Source organism: Gallinula chloropus (assembly GCF_964237585.1).
Source record: "Gallinula chloropus genome assembly, chromosome: 3".
Taxonomy (NCBI): Eukaryota; Metazoa; Chordata; class Aves; order Gruiformes; family Rallidae; genus Gallinula; species Gallinula chloropus.
The window spans coordinates 57,006,576-57,026,049 of NC_140087.1; the positions used below are offsets into that span (position 1 = coordinate 57,006,576).

General features: G+C 37.7%; 1 protein-coding gene across 1 annotated transcript in view; it reads right to left on the reverse strand.

The window, feature by feature from the left end:
- The window catches only part of CAMKMT (calmodulin-lysine N-methyltransferase), a gene marked incomplete at both ends in the record, with an annotated part of 217,233 nt that overhangs the window by 5,882 nt on the left and 191,877 nt on the right, over positions 1 to 19,474 (reverse strand). Inside the window, 3 exons of the mRNA XM_084261475.1 lie at positions 432 to 563; positions 5,921 to 5,984; positions 13,034 to 13,108. Coding sequence (XP_084117601.1) covers positions 432 to 563; positions 5,921 to 5,984; positions 13,034 to 13,108 — 271 coding nt within the window. The remainder of the gene's footprint in view (positions 1 to 431; positions 564 to 5,920; positions 5,985 to 13,033; positions 13,109 to 19,474) is intronic.

Sequence of the window (19,474 nt, forward strand, 5' to 3'; positions counted from 1 at the left end):
ACCCAGCCATAAAGCAGCCAGAGATAAGGATTTAAGGTACAATATGATACAATTAGACATTCACCTCCTATTTATTTCAGCCCATTTCAGTATTTAACCCACTTAAAAGTTACAAGCTTTTTATTAAAACGCAAATGCTGGTGTGCCGTGTATTTATAGGCAGCTAACAACAAGAAGAAAAGACTCTCATAAATTAGATTTCTATGAATGAAAAGGGTAAACAGGAGATGCTTCTGCAAAACTCTTCTAGACGTGCAGAGATAAAGGATGGTTCTACCACACAAAATAATCAGATACAAAAATAGCTGTTCAGAAACAGCACACCTAAGGAGTACTTTAATCAAACATTTAGGTTACCTGCCAAAAGGACCATGATCTCTTCAAAATGCAATGCGGATTAAAGTGTTATCTAACACAAGCAGAAAACTAACCTTGGAGTGGAAGTTCGAAATGTGTTCATCATAATTTTCATGTCTTTGGATAGAGAAACCAGCTTTTTCAGCTAGATTGCAAAACTGGTTTAAAGTATTCCCTCGGAGTGGAGCAAATACCATTGCTTTTCCCTGGAACATTAAAAAGAGAATTTATACATTGGTAAAAATGGAAGGGAACCAGACATAACATACACCTGACTAGGCTTTTAATATACTCATGCTGGAAAAGTCAATTGTTGTCTTGGTAAAATACGGGAATGTAAATAATTGTTCAAAAAAGGCAAGATTTCTGTGATTAAACAAATGCAAAATAGAAAGTCATAAATAAACATTTTCTTTAGAAAACTGCCAACTGCCATACATGCACTCCTTTTCATATAATAATGGGGTCTATGGATTACCAAAATAAAACACAGAAAAAGCATACAAAGCATACACACAACACCAAACCCATTTGTTAGCTCACGACCATGCAAAGACTGTAAATAATGATTTTCTTTCTTTACTCTCACATGTTGAAGAGTACCTCCCCTTTGCTGTCACTGGAATTACAACAGTGGAAAACAAGGCAAGAAAGAAGGCAAATCAGGCCCGACGGTTATTTTTTTTAAAGATATTTTAAACTACCTGAGCAGTGCAACTAAATTTGACCTTAAATTGGCAAATTGCATTTAAAGCAGGACTTAATGTTCTTGCATAGTAATTCTGGATCTTTCAAGATGACCAGGCCACTTACATTGCCCAGGCAATACATTACGGTCCGTTAGCTAATTTTTTGTTCATCCTTCTGCATTGAAGAAAACAAAAACGACTGTACCTTGAATTGATAGGTTTTAGACACTCCGTGCAAAGTACTAGCCCAAAAACCTAACCCACTTGATCTAGCATCTCTTGAAATCTTATTTGCAAAATTAATTCTAATTGGCTGAATACCGTGTTCTGTCACATGGAATGAAAGAGCTTGAAGAGCTGTAAACAAAGGTTAATACCAGCCAACAGCATATCACACTGAGGGAAGCCACAAACTTTACTCTGACTTGTTGTATTTAACTTCTGTGTTAATGAGACCTAGGACTAATTTTCAGATACCGTGATCAGCCAAAGGGACAATAAAGGTTGTTAGCGATGTGAAGAAGTTACAAAATAATTGGATACCACAGAAGAATATTTGGGTTGAGAAAATGCAATCTTGTATGCCAGAGAAAAAGGGTGATGGGAAGAGAGAATGTCAGTGGGAACTCTGGAAAGTCACAATATTGAGACACAGATACCTAGTGAGGAGGATAGGGAACAAACCTCCATGTTAGAGCTCGCGCACACGTAAGATGAGACAACGTGCAGTGAGGCAGCAATAAAAACTATGTCTGTATCTGTGGTACTAATGTACTTAGAGATTCCAATCATTAATAACACAGCACTATATTTATTCTCATAATGCCTCTTTGAGGTAGGGAAATACCGTTATCCTGGGAAATTTAAGCACAAGGGAGACCTAGGGCAACATCCAAAGAAACTCACTTCTGCTCATTTGTGTAGCTGTAACTTCAATTCTGTGGCTAAATACGAGGTGCAGATGGGTGTAACTCCCATGAAGGCACTGGAATTGCTTATCTAAGTGTTAGGTCTGAACATAGGCTCAGCTCAGGATGAAAAACATTAAACACAGGAAATTCACAATCAGTGTGAAATGTGCCGTAACTTCCCTCACATCCTTGGAATATTTCTGTCATCAGACAGAGGTGGGCAGCAAAGGAAGCCTTCAGCTGAGGATTCTCCTCCTCCTGCTGCCATCTCACCTGCCCAGAACATTATTCTGCAGAGACCCTTCCTGACAGAAGAAGGATGATACTGCTCTGGAGACCCTCATCTTCATAGGTAACTTCACAGAGAGGTCACTGTGATGGGTCACATTATTCCCACACCCAGGGCTTACTGCCCACAAGATGCACACAGCGACTACAATAAATAATTATACCAGTGGGCTGGATCTACACTTGACAGACTATCCTAAAGTTCTTTAATTTGAAGTTCACAATTCAAAACTGCCTCCCAGTTTAGGGTGACGTTTGAAGTTTGGAATGGCCTTTCCTCAGCCAGGAAATTACTTCCAGTAAACTCGTGAAGAAAACACAGAGGAAAATGTCCACGTCAGTTACAGTATTTTGAAATGTTACCAAAATGCTGCAATTGATAATGGGACAGACAATCACATTCTGGACTGGGCTACAACTAAGTTTATTCATCAATCGTTATTAAATGTAGTCTTATTTGCTGGTACTAACGATGGTTCAATAGCACCTAACTGACTTCATTGCGATTTTGAATGGATAGGTCACAGAAGAATCAAAGCCTTGGTAAAAAGATGTTCTTTATTAGGGGAATACACAAACAAGCAACTGCTTATGCTGAGATTGAAATTAAAAGCACGTTTTGATGATAGGAAAACCCAAAACTTAATGTTGGCTGTAAGAGTAATAAAATATAGCCATTTGAGATAAATTTGTTCAGTGTAAAATTTCAGTGAGGAGTTCTTGGAGCTGGTTTACAGGTGGCATTTGCCATTGTAACAAATTCAGGCATGAAATATCAGTCCCCAGTAACCCTGTGAGATACTCATTTCTGCCAGCATGAATTTCCTGTGCCAGTACAACTGTCCACGGGGCCATACTATGAATCAGATGACTGAAATGACCAGAGTCCTGTCTGCATGAAATCAAAGTTGTGTGCCTTAAGGATTCTATTAGCCACAAATAAAATACTTAATGAAAAATAAAACTTCAGATAAATTTAGCTCTTTTAAAATTAACAGTAAAAACAGAGTATCTGTTCTGAATTTATCCTTCAAGACTGCTTTATAATGATACCTGTTATTTTCCATTTACTCCAACTTACCTTTCGGTTTTGCTGGCTATTATTTTCCCTGAACTCCTCTATCCTTGTTGTATCATAGTTACACATGAAAGATGTCTCACTTCTTTATGTGTCTTTGATTTGATATCATTCCTCTATCGATTTGGCAAAGTATTACCAATAAGAAGATCTAACTTCTAAATTTGAGGCAAAACAATTCACGTAGAAGAGTAAACTTCATCAAAGTTTATGCTCATAAACCATTCTTAATTATTGCTTGTAGATGAGTTCATAGTTTAGTTTTCCTTTAAAGGCCAACATATAGTGCTATTTAGCAAAGTCTCCTCTGATATTATCCTTAGTTTTACGGAGTTTAACAAGAGGACTAAAAATAATAACTATTATGTACTTGTGATTGCATTTTCTCTTGGGATCTCAAATGAGTATATGCTTTCATTTGGGTCTTTCAAATCATGAAAGCATAAGCTCGAAGGCATCTCTGTTCAACATGTCCTTTTTTTGGACAAAAGAGCTCATTTAAGGTGCCTGCACTCCCTGCTTCCACCCCACACAACAGCGTACTGTCCTCCACTATGAATGACAGTAATTTGCAAGGCCATGCCATACCTCGCTATCCATCCGTATGGCCATGCATACAGCAGGTTAGGCAAATTACTTTAGCTAAAAAATACAGTTCAGACAATGGTCCAAAACTCTGCAATAGAAATTCCTGCAAGAAGCAAGAATTTCTTCAACTGGAACCATGGCCTAAAACGCAGCGCAAATAAGTACAGGATATGCTGTTAATCACAACGTGCAGATGCAAGCCAGACCAGGCAGACAGGAAACAAAAAAAACCACCTCCCTTTACTCCATCTAGATTCAGAAAGGCCTGTAGTTCATCTGCTCCAAAAAACAAGGGCTTGTTCTGTATTTGAATTAGCTGACTGGATTTAAAAGAGCAACAAAGTCAGGCCAGTTGTAGTTTAAAGTTGGGTTAACGACTCCTAAATTGCCTGTAGATGGGAAACGGAATTATGAACACTACCTAAAATTCAAGCTGCCTTCTTGTCATAATATTTAAAATCAAATTCTCTGGTTGTGCACCACCAGACCATGATTGGCTACGATCAGGGTACAAAGCAACTAACAACTGTTGTTGTGCTCCAGCCAGAGGCTGTAGCTAGGTCACAGGTACCCAGGCACCTCTTGCTCACTTCTCCCACCACTCATACCTCTCTCCCCTTGTGTCCTTTCATGGAGACAGTGCAGCAGCCTGTGGGGGGCTACCTGAAGAACCAGCTATGGACATTAATCTGGGCTGACAAAATATACTTATTGCATTTTTTCAAACTGGGATCCGCTTTGTGTTCCAGATCACCTCTGATTCCAAAAATTATTGCCCCCTGACAACTGATGGTACATCGTTAAAGTCAGAATGCATCTTTCTGCTTAAACTCCCCTTGCTGCCATAGACTTTTTCCTCAGGGTAGCTACATTTCTCCTGTCTTCCTGGCAGCTTTGTCCCACAGCTCATTAATATAATTCAGTCTTAAGTAACTGGCCTTAGGTCACTCACGAAAGTCTATGATAGAACCAAGAATAGAAACCTGATCACTCTTAGCAAAGAATGGGATTACTTACATGACTAAAATGACTCAGTTTCTTAAGCCTTTGCACATTTGGGTCCTCTATTCCTTTTACAGAGAAAATCTCTTGTACGAAAAGCACAGTGTAATTTTTAAATAGTTAGGAGAACGCATTGCTAACATGGAGTACTTTTGTTTTGAAATGGAAAGTGTATCTGACTGGTATATTTGTATGTTAAGCATGGAGGTTAAAATTACTGTTTAAAATTCCTGCTTACAGCAATCATTTCATTTTTTTTCCCCATATTCTTATTTTGATATCGTCTTTAAGGTTTGGGGTTTTGGGGTGTTTTTTTAGCTTCAAGATTCTTTGTTGGGTATAAGTATACGCCTATAATAGCTTCTTGGGTTTTTTTTTTGTTTGTTTGTTTAGGTCCCCCTGATTTAACAGCCTAATAGATTAGGGTGGGTATAAGATTTCCTCAGTACCACTCATGTAGAATAGTCAAGATCTTAATTTAATTTTGTTCTAAGGTATAAACCATGCAACCACATGGCTTATTCAATAGAAAAAAAGTTTTAGGCTACATAAGGGTTTTATTTATTTTATATAAACAGAAATTAAAAAAAAATTCTTTCATAAAAAATAAATACACATTGACAAAGGTTACAATTGAAGGGATTACAAATGACAGAAGCCAACATAAAAACTTTCAATATCATACTTTTACTTTAATATGAAGACATTATTATCAAAGGAAAATACTTGAGAAACGCTTTGATAAAAATAATCTCACACTATCTTTGAAGCGGTTTCATTTATTTTACTACCCACTGTGTTCCTTATCAGAAGGCCAAGTATAAGAAGTTTCCTAGTTTATGATTAGGAAAGAATCTGATAGATTAGAAGACTCAATTGAAGTTGGACATAATAAGTATTAAAGTATTACATGACATTAATCCTGCCATTCCATTACTCTCTCAATCATTGTGCACAGACTAATTATTCTGAAGCCAGTGTTCAGGAGAAAATAGAAACATACTTACACTGGGTTGGAGTAATCTCTTTATTGCATCAACAAGGCTAGCTCTGTACCGGTCCAGAAACAGGCTGACATTGAGAAGAGAACAGAATCCAGATTAAAATGGGTTTTCAATTCTAATGATACTAATGCAGATAAGTACAAGGCTAATTACATATGTTTACACAATGCTGTAAAAAAGAAACTGTGGTCTATGTTTCTGTCCAGTTCAGGTACTTTAAATATTAAAAAAAAATACATAAACCCAAACATAATCTAAACCAAAGATAAAATATCAGCATTAAACAGATATAGCTGAAATGTACAGATCACATATGCTATTAAAATGCTACCATATTAGAAGTAGGATTATTATACAAAGGTGGTGGTGGGGTATGGCATTTTTAAGGTATTTTGTATTATATTTCATGTGCTATTATTGAAGGTGTCATTTTTCCTTTTATCTTCACCATTGTGTCACTAACTCATTATTCCCTATTTTGCACATTTGTTCTATTTAAATATCTACCTCTGTCTTTCCTTATACAGATTTACAGGCCCCTAGCCGCCTCACTCCCTCAAATGCTGCTTGAATACAATGACCCAGACCCTACAGAGTTGTCCTCTCTCAGGAGTGAAATGCTTCATCTCCAGCATGGGTCCCACAAGGACAGCAGCGGAGGCAATTTTCCCATGCAATGTTGCCAACATGCTCAGCCCTATTTTGGCGTGATTACCTCATGATTTGAGGGGATAATTCATTCTTCATGCCCCTCAATACCTTAATGTATATACTAATGGTGGCAACCAGGGTGCCAATCACTCTTGACTAGATATTTGTGGACATGTAGTTACTGTGGATGAGAGTGCATTTACAATGGTTAGTGAACAACCATCAGATAGCAACTGATGCCTTTCAGTCCTTACTACCACTTCATTTATATTGGGGATTCAGATGAGAAACTCTATCAAGCAGGCCACAAATAATGTGATTTTTTTTTCATTATTCATTCCTCATTATTTCATTTCTTCATTATTTTTCATGCTTCCTCTGTAATAAAACTGCTTCCCAGCCTGTGTCAAGCTCCTGTTCCATAGTACACAGTGTTTTGACCGTTCTTTATGATTTTTTCTATACACCCCTTTCCTTTATTCCCAAAAATCTCTTTCAAAAGATACGCAAGTAATTTTTTTTTCCAGGTTTGACATTTCTGAAAGAATATAAGGAATATATATGAAAACAACAAAGAGAAAAAAGTGGTCTGCCAACCACACGTCAGTCATCAAGAAGTGCATATATGTGGATGTTTAGGTAAGGACACTCCACAGCTACGAAGGAGAATGCAGTATTACATATCAAAGGGTCGAGCAGCTGTCTAAGAGCTGTGAATTTATGCTGCTGGGGAGCAGGGTGGGGGAAGGGGGAAGCCCATCAGAAAACTTGCCAGCGACCAAATTTCATCAGTAAAAACTAGCAGAACCTCACATTGTTAAGAAAATATGGTAGACTGGGTATCTGTACGTTTTGTAAAGAACATTTCATACAGAAGCATGACCTTTAGCTCCAGATATCGAAGTCCTAGCTAACAATTTCTTTGACAGCCTGCCCACAAGAAAATTTAAACTTTCACAATTCACATGATGGCTGCCTCTCAGCCTTGATTAAACTTACTCGAAGAACCTTGCTGAAAAAATGCTTGTTTGAATTTAATTCATTGAAACTGCAGCTGATGTCTCTAATGTCTCCTGAGAGTTTTAATCACATTCACCTCAGGTATATCCCTATGCAGATAGATACCATAAGATACTACCTCACTGGGAACCTAGCCACCCACAGAAGAGGTGGAATACAGTGCATGAGTCCTCTCCCAAAAGAGTCACTAAAATAATTAATTTTCTTCAACATGAAACATCGCAAGCATGCACACATTTAAGACTTGCTGAGATCCTGCGTAGACAGAAGTCCATTCCAAATGAAAAATGCATTTATAATATTTTTATTTTTGAAAGCAGTGTAGTGAAAATAGAATTTGGGGGCTGCTTAGCAGTGCTAAAAATTCCTTTTGCATCGACCGGCATACCATTCTCTTTTTCACAATGAGACAGGGGCAAAACGGCTGCTACCAATCTTGTTCCTTTACAATGAGAGAACTACAGGCCTTTGTTCACCAGAAACTGAGTGTCTGAGAACTGAAAATGGTTATATGACCTGCCAAGAGATGAGGCAACTTCAATAATGCCTTTTCTGTCCAACTCCCGCTTGATATTTTGGTGGTATGGGAGGTGAACCTTTAGCTCTTTTATCTCAGGAAACCCAGATAACCTGGGACAGTCGCCCTGGCCCTGCTCCCTGGTTGTCCCTGCCCTCCAAAGGCCCTGTTGCTGGGATCAGCATCTACTTCAACTGAAAACAGTCTCCAATATTGCCATTTCCAGTCTGCTGCTCTGTGCGCCACATACTCTGACCAGGGGGAGCAGACAAGGCTGGAAGCAGTGTTAATGCAATGCAGTGACTCCAGGGAACATCTCTATCTTCCCTCTGAGTTGGAGGGTGCCTTGAATGATGAAAAGCCCAAAGAAGTCACTAGGTAATCTGTGCTGCAGACTGGGCCAGCATAGGATTTGGCCCATGCAAGGAGATTTAGACTTGACATTTCTCTTACCAAATTTGTATGACTGTGTATTACCACAGCACACTTAAAGTGTCCGAAGAGAGAATCCTTTACAGCTCACAACAGCTCTGTGAAATTATATAACGTATTGTTCTAAACCATTCTCACCGAGTCCTCACACCTCAATTCAAATTTGTCTTAGCCTGCCATTATTTTACTGGTAATATCTCATGTTTCTATAGCAAGGACACTGTGAAAGCAGTAGCTCTGGACAGGAATAACAAGGATTTCTCAGGTCAGCAAGGAAGTTTCCGATCACAGCAGCACCAGAGAGACAAGAACACAGTTTATGATTTGCCATAGTTTGTTTAGGCATTGCTCTTAACCTGTGAAATCTGGCTGAAACAGGCAGGCAAACTTGTCATCCCTCTCTTTTTTTTTTTTTTAAATTTTAAATTGCCATTAAAACCAAAATGATCATTTATACCAAAACTGTACAGAAATAGCAGCCACAAGGAAACAAATTAAAAAACAAGTACATTCACAGTTTGCTTCATGCTGACAGTATCCTTTTGTCTCCTGCCTTGCAACAAGGGGCATATGCTTACATTTTATAGGCTACGATGTGAACTTATTTTTCTTTTTGCATACTTTGCAACTGGTAAAAAAAGCTGAGTTTACAGGTGTACTTCAGACATGACTACATTCATGCATACTGCCTAGTGTATAGAGCCATTTATCTTTTTGTTTGCCTTCAGCTACACGGCTGACATAAACTGAAAAAACCCTTACTTCCATGTCGTCAGATTCCAATGCACTTGAAAGCGTGTGCAAGAAATCAGGCTTAAAATGAATAGTAAATTTAAGGAAGGACAGCGATCTTGGTGCATGCCTGCAAAAGGATTTCCTTATATTAAGCATAATACTAACAGAGAAAAAAATGACATATTTTAAGATTTTGAAAGAATAGTTTCGGTTCAGTTCTACATTCCTGGTGAATCCACAGCTCCCCATGACTTCAGCAAAAATCTCAGAGGTGAAAGTACTGTGGGATATACCTCCCCTGCCCCCTCCAGGCTTTACATACTTATGCGTGTGCCCAATTTCAAGACTATAATCAGTCTAACTAAGTCTATGCATTTCCAAAGTGATATGGGGATCTAGACCTTGCACTGTTTCTACATTAAAATTGCCAGTGAAAACTTGTTTCATAAGAACATGAAAGAGATTTTTCTATTGGCTTGGTCCAACTGGCCTTGACTCTCTTCTTGGATTAAAAATCTCAGCAACTTTTTCTTAATAAAGAAAAGGATATATGCTTATGTTTATATAATCAAAAATCTGGGGGTTGTAAAGAGCTTTGGAAGAGTCTTGGGTTTGGCCCATCCATACAGGCACCTGTTATTCCTCCTCCTCTATCCATACCTGCAATTCCAGTACCTACCTGACTATATCCACAAGTATAGGTAAAATGAAAGTCTAAAATTCTGGAAGCTCTCACCTGGCTTTAAAATTCCCCTTCAAAAACATGAGGTGGGTAGATATGCCTTAAAAATTCCACTGTTGCGGTATTTTTTTTCCAGTAAGTACTTCTTTCAGGTGTGGCCTCATGAAGATTTTTTTTCCCCTTATTTTTATCTCATAGTCAACATTTTACAAGTTATTTTGGAACTGCTGAACCATGAAACTATTTTTATTGTCAAAATCCTGAATGGTTAAATAATGACTAGCTTTCACAGTTTGCCTCTTATTTATTTTATAATCTAGTTGAGCTACTAAATTTAGCTGTTAACTAATAGACTGTCTGTTCTGGGAAATAACTTATTTTCCACCCCTGCACACAAGGTTTATGAAAGTCTGACTGTAAATATATGAATATAAACATATTGCTGCTTGTCGTAATCATGTACATTTTTACTTGAACCTCCATGTGGATTTGGAATATGTTTATGAATAGAGCTTGTTTTCATGTAAATGGGATCAAGCAGTACTACTGGTTAGCTATTCAGAGAATCAGACAATATCACCCTTGCTGGAAATACTTCAATAAAAATTTATCCATGTACCTAATATTTGAACTCAGATTTTTTGCTTTCTAGTTCTCTCTTCTAATCCCAGATTTTATTGACTGACAATGGACTATATGATGGTGCTAAACTAAATGCAATCTATTCTATCTGTTTTTATCGCTGCATACTTCAGGTTTCAGCCGAGGAGCTGTAAGAAAAGAGAATTATTTTTTTTTCCCCTCCTCTTCAATGGCAGCCCAAAAAATTCGGAGAGCAAAAATCCTGCCAACAGTTCTCAAGCCAATTCTGTATCTCGGAAGAGAAATACATGAAAATGAAAGGAAGATTTGAGTTCGATAAAGCATGGAACATTTTTTTCCCCTAGCCTTTTTATGTACCAGGAACCTAGTGTCCATAACTAAAAGAATGATTTCTAAAAGGAACAAAGAATAAAAGCATTTTGATGCTTATTAAAGTATATATATGGACACTTGCAATAAGAAAATACAGACAATTTGTGAAAAAAAAAACGTACTTTAAACTAACCTGCACATTTCTATTTATTTTTTAGAAATGTATAAATATTTATACACTTACCTGCATCTTAAGTGCTTCAAAATAAATGTACAAAATGCAGGGATTGCAAATGCATTATGTATTTTACCTGTCATGTTTGATTCTTTGTTTCCTACAGAAACTACACTATTTCCAAACAGACTGGGAGGAGCATTAGGCAAGAATATTACTGAAAAAACCCCACCAACTTAAGTCTTGCTCCACTCCGCTGTACTCCCAGCACAAATAGGATGACATGGTGTGAGTATCAAGAATACAAGAGATGGCACAGCCAGGTTGTTTTGATATTTGTGTGAAGAACAAATTTAACTCTAAATCTCTTGGCAAGACCTTGCTTCACCCACATAATCTGGAGAACATCCATATGTGAGCCTTGTCTAAGCCTCCGAGAAGACTGCTGCCCTCCTGCTCGTGTCCGCCAGACTCTGATCTGACTTTCATACTTAATCTGATCTAATCCTGTCCAGCATTAACTTCATCTGTGCAATGAAACCTGGAGTATCCATTCTAATATTTGGTGAGGAAGGCATTTACTAAATTACTTGCTGAAATCATATGGTGTTGTTTAGCTCCTTATTTTAATCAGATGATGCATCTCTGAGGCACATTATCAGCGATTAGTTAGAAACCCTTCTCTGTCCTTTTTGGGAACAAAGAACTTTTCTGAAATTAAATGCTAGCAAGAGAAATGAAGCACTGTTGCATTCTGCCAACAAATAGTATTAAAAGAAGAAAAAAGAAAAAAGATGACTAAACACGCTTTCCCCGCTACACAAACCCAGTAACTTTTCTGAAATAAGAAGAGTTTGCTTCAATAGCAAAATATCAAAGAGGGGGAAAAAAAAGCTTTAGAGGAATATTTTATCACAAGCCACTTAAAAAGAACATTGTTTAAAAAGACAATAGACAGCTTTGTACTTCCCTTTGCCTTTTCCCTTAAACTATTTCTTAGTAAGGTACAGAAATCTGCTGAACTGAGCTGTCCTAGGAAGTCCCTGTTTACTGATTCTGGTCTCTCACAACAGTTATGTGCAACAAAACACAAACAGCTTTTTCTGGTCTGGCCATTTCAAGGGTTGAGAGCAAATATTCATGAAGGAAAGACAGATTCATTAAAAATATCTACTCTCCTAAATGAAATTTGCATATCTCTTTTTACACTGCCTCCATTTATGTAACACAAATTATTAATAACATACCATTTTTAAAGTTGCTGTGCAGCGAATATAGCACAGTGCAATTCTGCAAACCCAGTATCAGAAAAGGCTTTTGTCAATAATCAAATCTATTTGCATAAATTATTAAACCATACACATGTATCTACCTTTTCATAAATTAAGTGCTGCTGCTCTCTTTTTTTTTTTTTTTACTAAGAATTCTCTTACAATTAACATGCGCCTGTGTAAATAATATAAAGCCCATATGCCTACAAATATTGCTGTCAAATTGATTTAAGAAACAATGTGGTGGAGGGGGAAAAAAGGGTTTTGAAAAATCTTTTTTTTTCCTCAGAAAGATTTTCTGGGGAGCAAAAAATATATCCCCTTATATCAATAGTCAGATCTTTCCTAAGAAGTAAGCTAATTGAGCTGTTTGTGTTGATAAACTCCCTTTTCTCCAGACTGTTCCTCACTGAGCCATAATTATTTGCAATTTGCCTAAGTCGTCCATTTACTGATACGTCAAGCATGAAACAGAGGCAATTCCAGAAAATGGAAATGCTTCTCAAAATCAATCTTTGGGAAATAATGTGGTAGAAGTTACTGTGTGATAGAAGACTACCTTATAACTGTCACATGGAGATGAATATTAATTTGTTGAGGTTAAGGTGGCTTTGTGCTTCATTTGTTGACTTTGCTTAGCCATCAGCAAGCAGCACAGTACAATTACTCCAGCAAAGCTATTTTTCTAACATGAGTTTTATGATTTTTATGTACTTACCAGTCAGCACACATAACAATGTCAAAATGTCCTTCCAGTTGAGAGACATCTGTCTCATTATCCCATCGTAAAATGCTAGAGGAAAAAAAGATTTAAAAAAAGAGAAAAAAAAAGAGAAAAAAGGGACTTACATTTTTCATCTTGAGATTTTTAAAGTATTAATATTATTCTTATGTGACACAAAAGTGTTTTAAAAAGCATACAATCTTACTTTCAAAGACGAATGTAAAAATATTATTCTGTATATTTTTAAGGTTTTAAATCTCAAAGCTAAAGAGCTGTTTTTTATTGTAACAGGAAGGCAAACCACACAGGTTCTGATGAATAGATCACCAGCAAATACACATTTCTGAAGTAGTGGCACATGTATGACTTCAGATTTTTACCCCTTAGCACCAGTGAACAAGGAAGAGAAGACAAAGTATCGCCAATCTGAAGGAAACCCAGATTTGCAGAATAGATGTCAATTCGTGGATCCCCACCACATCTGGCAGGCAAGTCAGTTGTGTTTCTCATTGATGAAGTGAGCATTCACTTGGGCTGGAGGGAGGAGGGACAGGGTGAAAAGATGCCAAGCTTAACTTCAATGCCAACTCTGTTGCCTCAGGCAAGCTTAAAAGTACAGTGGTGCTGACTCCGTCAACACCTATTCTCTCATAGGTGATAAGTTATTTAATCTAAGGTACCCAACAGTATGCAAAAATGCACATATGTGTAAAGTTTTTCCTTGTTTAAAAATGCTGCCGATTTATGTAGCTGCCACGAAGAATTTCAGGACTTTGTTCCCTTTTAAAACCAGCAACCAGTATTGGAATTTACTGCATACTTAAAATATCATTATGCCAAAGATTTGAAGACGCATTTTTATTTCTAGCCTATTTTAAAAAATTGTCTACCCTTCTTTTTCATTTCCTGGTTATTTATAATAGAAAGCAGATAAATATTTATGGGAGAAGCACTTGTGGGGGAAGGGTCTAATCTGATCTTGTCAGGTTGTGCATGCTTATCTCAGTTTTGTATGAGTCTTGACCAAATAGACCCTTTAGTCTTCCCGCAGCTATAATCTACTTCTGGTTAAAAGCCATCTCCATTCACATCCTACTCCTAATATTTAACTGAGGATCAGTTATAATGTGTTCATTCAGAAATGTTCCCTAAGTACACGGGGAAAAAGGAAATTTTATACATCGATTCTACTATATGCAAAAAACCCCTCGTAAATACGTAGGTAGCTAGGGAGAGAGCCACAGAGAATTAAGGTACCACTATCTGCGTGTACATGTGCACAGAGACAAAATTTGAGAGAGAATGCTTTTAAAACACGGAAATTAGGAAAGGAGAGGCCCAGTTGGTTGGGAAAGCTTTGATTATGCGGGGCTCAGTGCAACTGAACAGATCAGGACTCATTAGCCCATTTGCCCTCCTGGAATTTACTGTGACAATCCAAAGAGAGAAAAGAGTAGATTAATTTAATTTTTCCCCCTCAAATTGAAAGTATTCCAGATTTTAGAAGCCTAGGTAGCTTTGCACACTGGCACGCAGCAGGCATCCAGTAGTGGAAAGTGACAAAGGAGAGTTCTCACTCTCAGCTGCTGGCTGCCTGCTGGCTACCAGCGGCTTTTTCAACCCTGTTTCCGTGGAAACTTAGGTTAGAATGGTGAAAATTAGGTAAAGGTAAGTTTTGTGGGTTTAAAGCACGCACTCTAATACTTTAAGAATCCTGAAGCAGAACTGGAAATTGGTAGATGAACTGTGAGCCTTAAAAGGCCACCTTTGGTTCTCATTGCTACAGAAACAGAGATCTGATCAGTGCCACTATAGGGATTTGAATTATGATTTTTTTAACCCATATATTTACTATACTTCACATACGCAGTTTGGAAGGCAGCACAGGTGCCTCCTCCTGGAAAAAAAAACAACCACCTCTCTCATGTTACTGTCAGGTTCCTGCTGAGCATCCAAAATACAGCATTTTCTGTGCACACCTACTGTAGGCACAAAGGGGTCTGTGTGGGTAGGTAAAAGCTCAGAAACCATAATTCTGAGCAAAATATGGAATCGACGAGTTGCCAGGAGCATGAGCAGTGGTTCAACGTGACTGGCATGTGTGCTGTCTGGAGTGAGCTGAGGGCCCTGTATCCAGCTGTAAGCCAGTCCTCTTCCTCCATTTTCCTGATCGGGCACCGTGGCTGCTCTTGGTCTCTACCTTCAGTACAGTTGCATTCCTGAAGACATGATAATTATGCAAAGGCCGTTGATAAATGTACACACAAGATGTCCAAAATCAAAATTACTGTAAATTTTCAAAAGGTACAGGAAAATCCTTACTCCTCTGAGGAAATAACCACATAAAGTTAAGTAAATACTAATAAAAGACTCGCTGCTCTCATTCGGGATCTATGCACAGTGATACGAGAGATGTGACTATGGGCTGTATAGGTTTACCCTAGCTGCCTTTAGCCCTCTGCAAGTATGATTAGCAAAGGAAGTGCAGTTAGCATAGGTGCAGCTCAGTATAGGTCACAACCCCCAAAACTTGTTTCGGGAGCTCTCTCTGGGCTCCCATATCTACACCATTATCTAACCCTTCCATAAATTTGCATGAGCTGCAATCAACCACCTGCACCCTCACATGTAAAACACACATGCCCCCATGTATCAGGGCAACAGAGACAATTCTGCTCAGAGTCAGCATTTTTACACCATTAATACTGATGTCAGAATCAGCCGGATACTGAATCAGAATCAGCTATTTTTAATTCTAGTGTTAGGGACAGTCATGAATCAGAGTCAGGATGCATATAAAAACCACCAACGAGCCAGGCAAGTTTTTGTAATCCAAACACAATTCCTGAGTGTGAAGTACAGAAACATCTATTGATACTGCAAAACAAGTCAGAGAAAGGTAAAACATGTGTGTAGTTCTGTATCTAAATGCATGCATCCAAATGTAGTATGGAGGATGAGGAACAGTAATTTTTAAAGTGATTATTGAGGATGTGACTCTCGAACTTAGTGGTCAATTCTGAAAGAAATACTGAAGGCACCACAAAGTGGGTAAGGGCTGATTGCATTTCTATTTAAAGACCACCACTGCTAGGAAACCCAGAAAAGTGTTAGCAACAGAAATCTGAAAATATCAATCTTTATGAAATTTCCCTTCAAAAAAAAAAGTGTAAAAATATCACACTGCAAAGTCTTTTAAATCAACAGTATCATGTTGAATGCCAACATGAAAAAATTGCAAGCCTTGTTAATATTTTTCCTCTTGTTCTCATTTCAATAATACTAGTGGACATAAACCACTTTTTTTGCAATGGCATTTTTCTTCCAATGAAGTAGGAAGCTTTAAAGCTATAGTAGTTGTATACCTTTTGAGGGAAGATGCTACGGTGCTGATGAAATTAATTTGAAAAATGTACCTTACTCTACATTTCTGTCCAAGCCAGACCTTCAATGTTGGGTTTTTTTTGCTGAAACAAATAAACCCCCAAACACCAATCTATTTAAGGCTTTGTAAAGCCCACTCTTGACATTATTTTGTGCTGGCTTATTTTACTCATGCAGGCTTAGTTTCTTGCAATTGAAAACAGGACACTCATTTTCAGCAGAAAAGGGTCGATACCCACTGGAAAGGAAACAGTTTGGAGCTTTTTTTGGCTATAAAAAGAGCGTTAAAAAATTAAAAAGAATGCAAGAGAAAAACACTAGAGCACTGTTCAGGTCAAAACGATGGTGGTTGAAACTTGGTACTCACTAATGGCTGCTTTATGGCCTGTATCAAATGAATTTGACCAGTTTTCAGAGGAAAAGTACCCACGTCACAAACCTATTACTATAATTAGCAATCTTGATGGCAGTCCTAGCGAAAAGGACAAGGACTGAATGAGCTATGGAGAATGAGCTATCCTCTCACATGCAGAGGTGGCTTTTCCAGGTCAGGGATAAAGCACACTATCGAAATAGTCTGAGAAAATATGTACTGATGCTTCAGTTTCCTAGGCTGCCAACCTTACACAATTCTAATGCAACAAATTCATTTAGAATGCCCCCCCCCACAAACAACACACAACACAAATAATCACGGCAATTTCCCCCTTCCCTCCCCAGTCCTCTCTGATTTATGTTATAAATTGACAAACAAGCCAGAAAATGTGATTATGTCAAGACAAAATGAATTTTAATGATAACAAAACAAAAAGATCAACTAAGAAAATAGAGACTTTTAGGTATTACCAACGTTATCCCCAAATATCCCCTTGTATTCCTAAGCTTAAAAACCCCCAACAAAATAGCAAATGTTGCAGGAATGGTTACAGCAGCCAAGGCTGCACTTCCCCTGTACAGTAATTCTAATTTATGGAGGATATCCTGACAAATGTCGACACTTTTTCTTACACTGGTAAAGTATCTCAGCAATCTACAACAAAAGACCTGATTTTACCAGGTTTTTATTTCTCATGCAAAATTCCTCATTACTATTATTATTCGATTTCTGTTATTCAGTGTTTGTCTTCCTAGTGTGTCTAGGCAGGTAACTTACATGAGAAAAAACAGGTTAAGTCTCTGATTGTTAAAACTTGAAACATTTCCAAGTCCCTCTGAGATATTCTTGTGATGAATGGCATAGGCTAGAGTAGCTCTCAAGTTAGCAGAAAAGTAGTTGCGCAGATAAAGACAAAAAATCAAAATTAGAAGAAAGGACAAAAGACACAAAAGGCTTACTTGCTTCAAAATGTATTAGTAGTTTTAACGAAGATAAAAAATTTCGTCCCACTTAGCAGATGAACAGCTACCAAGAACCCCTATCTACCCACCTCTTCTTTTCATATTTTAATTTAGGCTTCAGTCTTTGAAAAGCATTATCATTGGTAAGTATTCAGGTTCAAGTAAAAGATTTTGTCTGGGGGTTTATATGACTTTTTCTATGACATTAACCAAGCAAGTTCATTAACACATTAACAAAAGGCATCACCGGGATGTTTCTCCACACCTTGATCTTTGTTTGAGATTCCTCAGTTCTGTATAAAGATCAAGAAGATGGATTTTAATATAGTGACAGAGGCAATGTGTACACCTATCATTACAACTCCCCTGAGGAGTCTTGCAATTTTGGCTACTATAATTTCCCCATCTTTCTCATTATATTCTCATTAGGTTACTCTTATTTCTCCACCTTCTTTCACCTTCTGCCTTTCGTACCTTTATTGCTTCACTTTGCTTTGTACTCCTATCCATTATGTCATTCCCTACAATGCCCACCTGGTTTGAAGGGACCAAGGTTAAATTTTCAACCACAGGTACCCAATGTCAAACATCTTCCCTTTCCTCTCACATTTCTAAGCAGCTTGAATGTGATATTTACAATTGCCAATGGACATTTCCTTCTAACAATCTCCTTGCTTGTTTCGGCCACTTCCATGTCATTTGTCTACTCTTGTCAAAGACCACTCATGACTTTTCTCAGCTAGGCTCAAAATCTGCACTTTATCCTCATTCTCCTGGACCCTTCTTCTCTCTTCAGCACCGTAAAATCTCCCTATTAATTAGAGGTTTTAACTCCATTATTTCCTAAAGGTGTGGGGTTTTTTTTTTAATTGTTTCTTATTATTTTCTCCAATGTGCACTTGTAAATATTATCTTCAAACACTTCCCAAATTTCTGATAATTTCACAACATTCTTAACCTCTTCTTTCTCTGAAATTTATTTCTGGGCACTCTTTCCCACAACAGCTAAACCCAACTACCCAGTTCTCTACTTCACACTGTGTATCTAGACTCACAACTTAGTATTTTTCACAGCCTCAGTGAAACAGAAGTTCATTGCCTCTAAAGCACAACAAGGCATTGTTTTTTCCACCTTTTCTTGATCCCTTTGGACATAAGCATTAATTCCAGTACGTAATCTAGACTTAGCTTAGAGCTTCCTCTATGTTTGCACACCTCACCTCTATTCAGATTTTGCTTATTCTCTCTGCACATCATCTCTAAGAAGTTTCTTATCTACCCATTCTACTTAAACTCTTGACCATGTCATCCTCACTTACATCTTAACATCACAATATTGTTCTCCCTGCTCTTGGAAAATGCAGTTTCGCCCTATTAATATTTATTCAGTAGGCTGCCACAAAGATTGTTTTTCTTGCCTACAACCCTGATCTTGTCGCCTTTCACTGTACTCTCCTTCTGGTAAGTTGCAAGTCTTCTTTTCCAAATGCTTCACAACAGTTCACTTCCCTATTTTTTATCTCTCATTCAATATTGAAATGACAAGTCCCTTCTTTAATCAGACCTAATGTCAGTCTACATCTTCCACTTAACTTTTCAAGGAAGCACCTTTACAGTTTTCTTCCACTAGATTATCCAGAAACATTCACAAACTATCTCCATTATCCTTGAAATTCTCCAATTCTCTCTTGTTGTTTATACAATGTCTGGTAC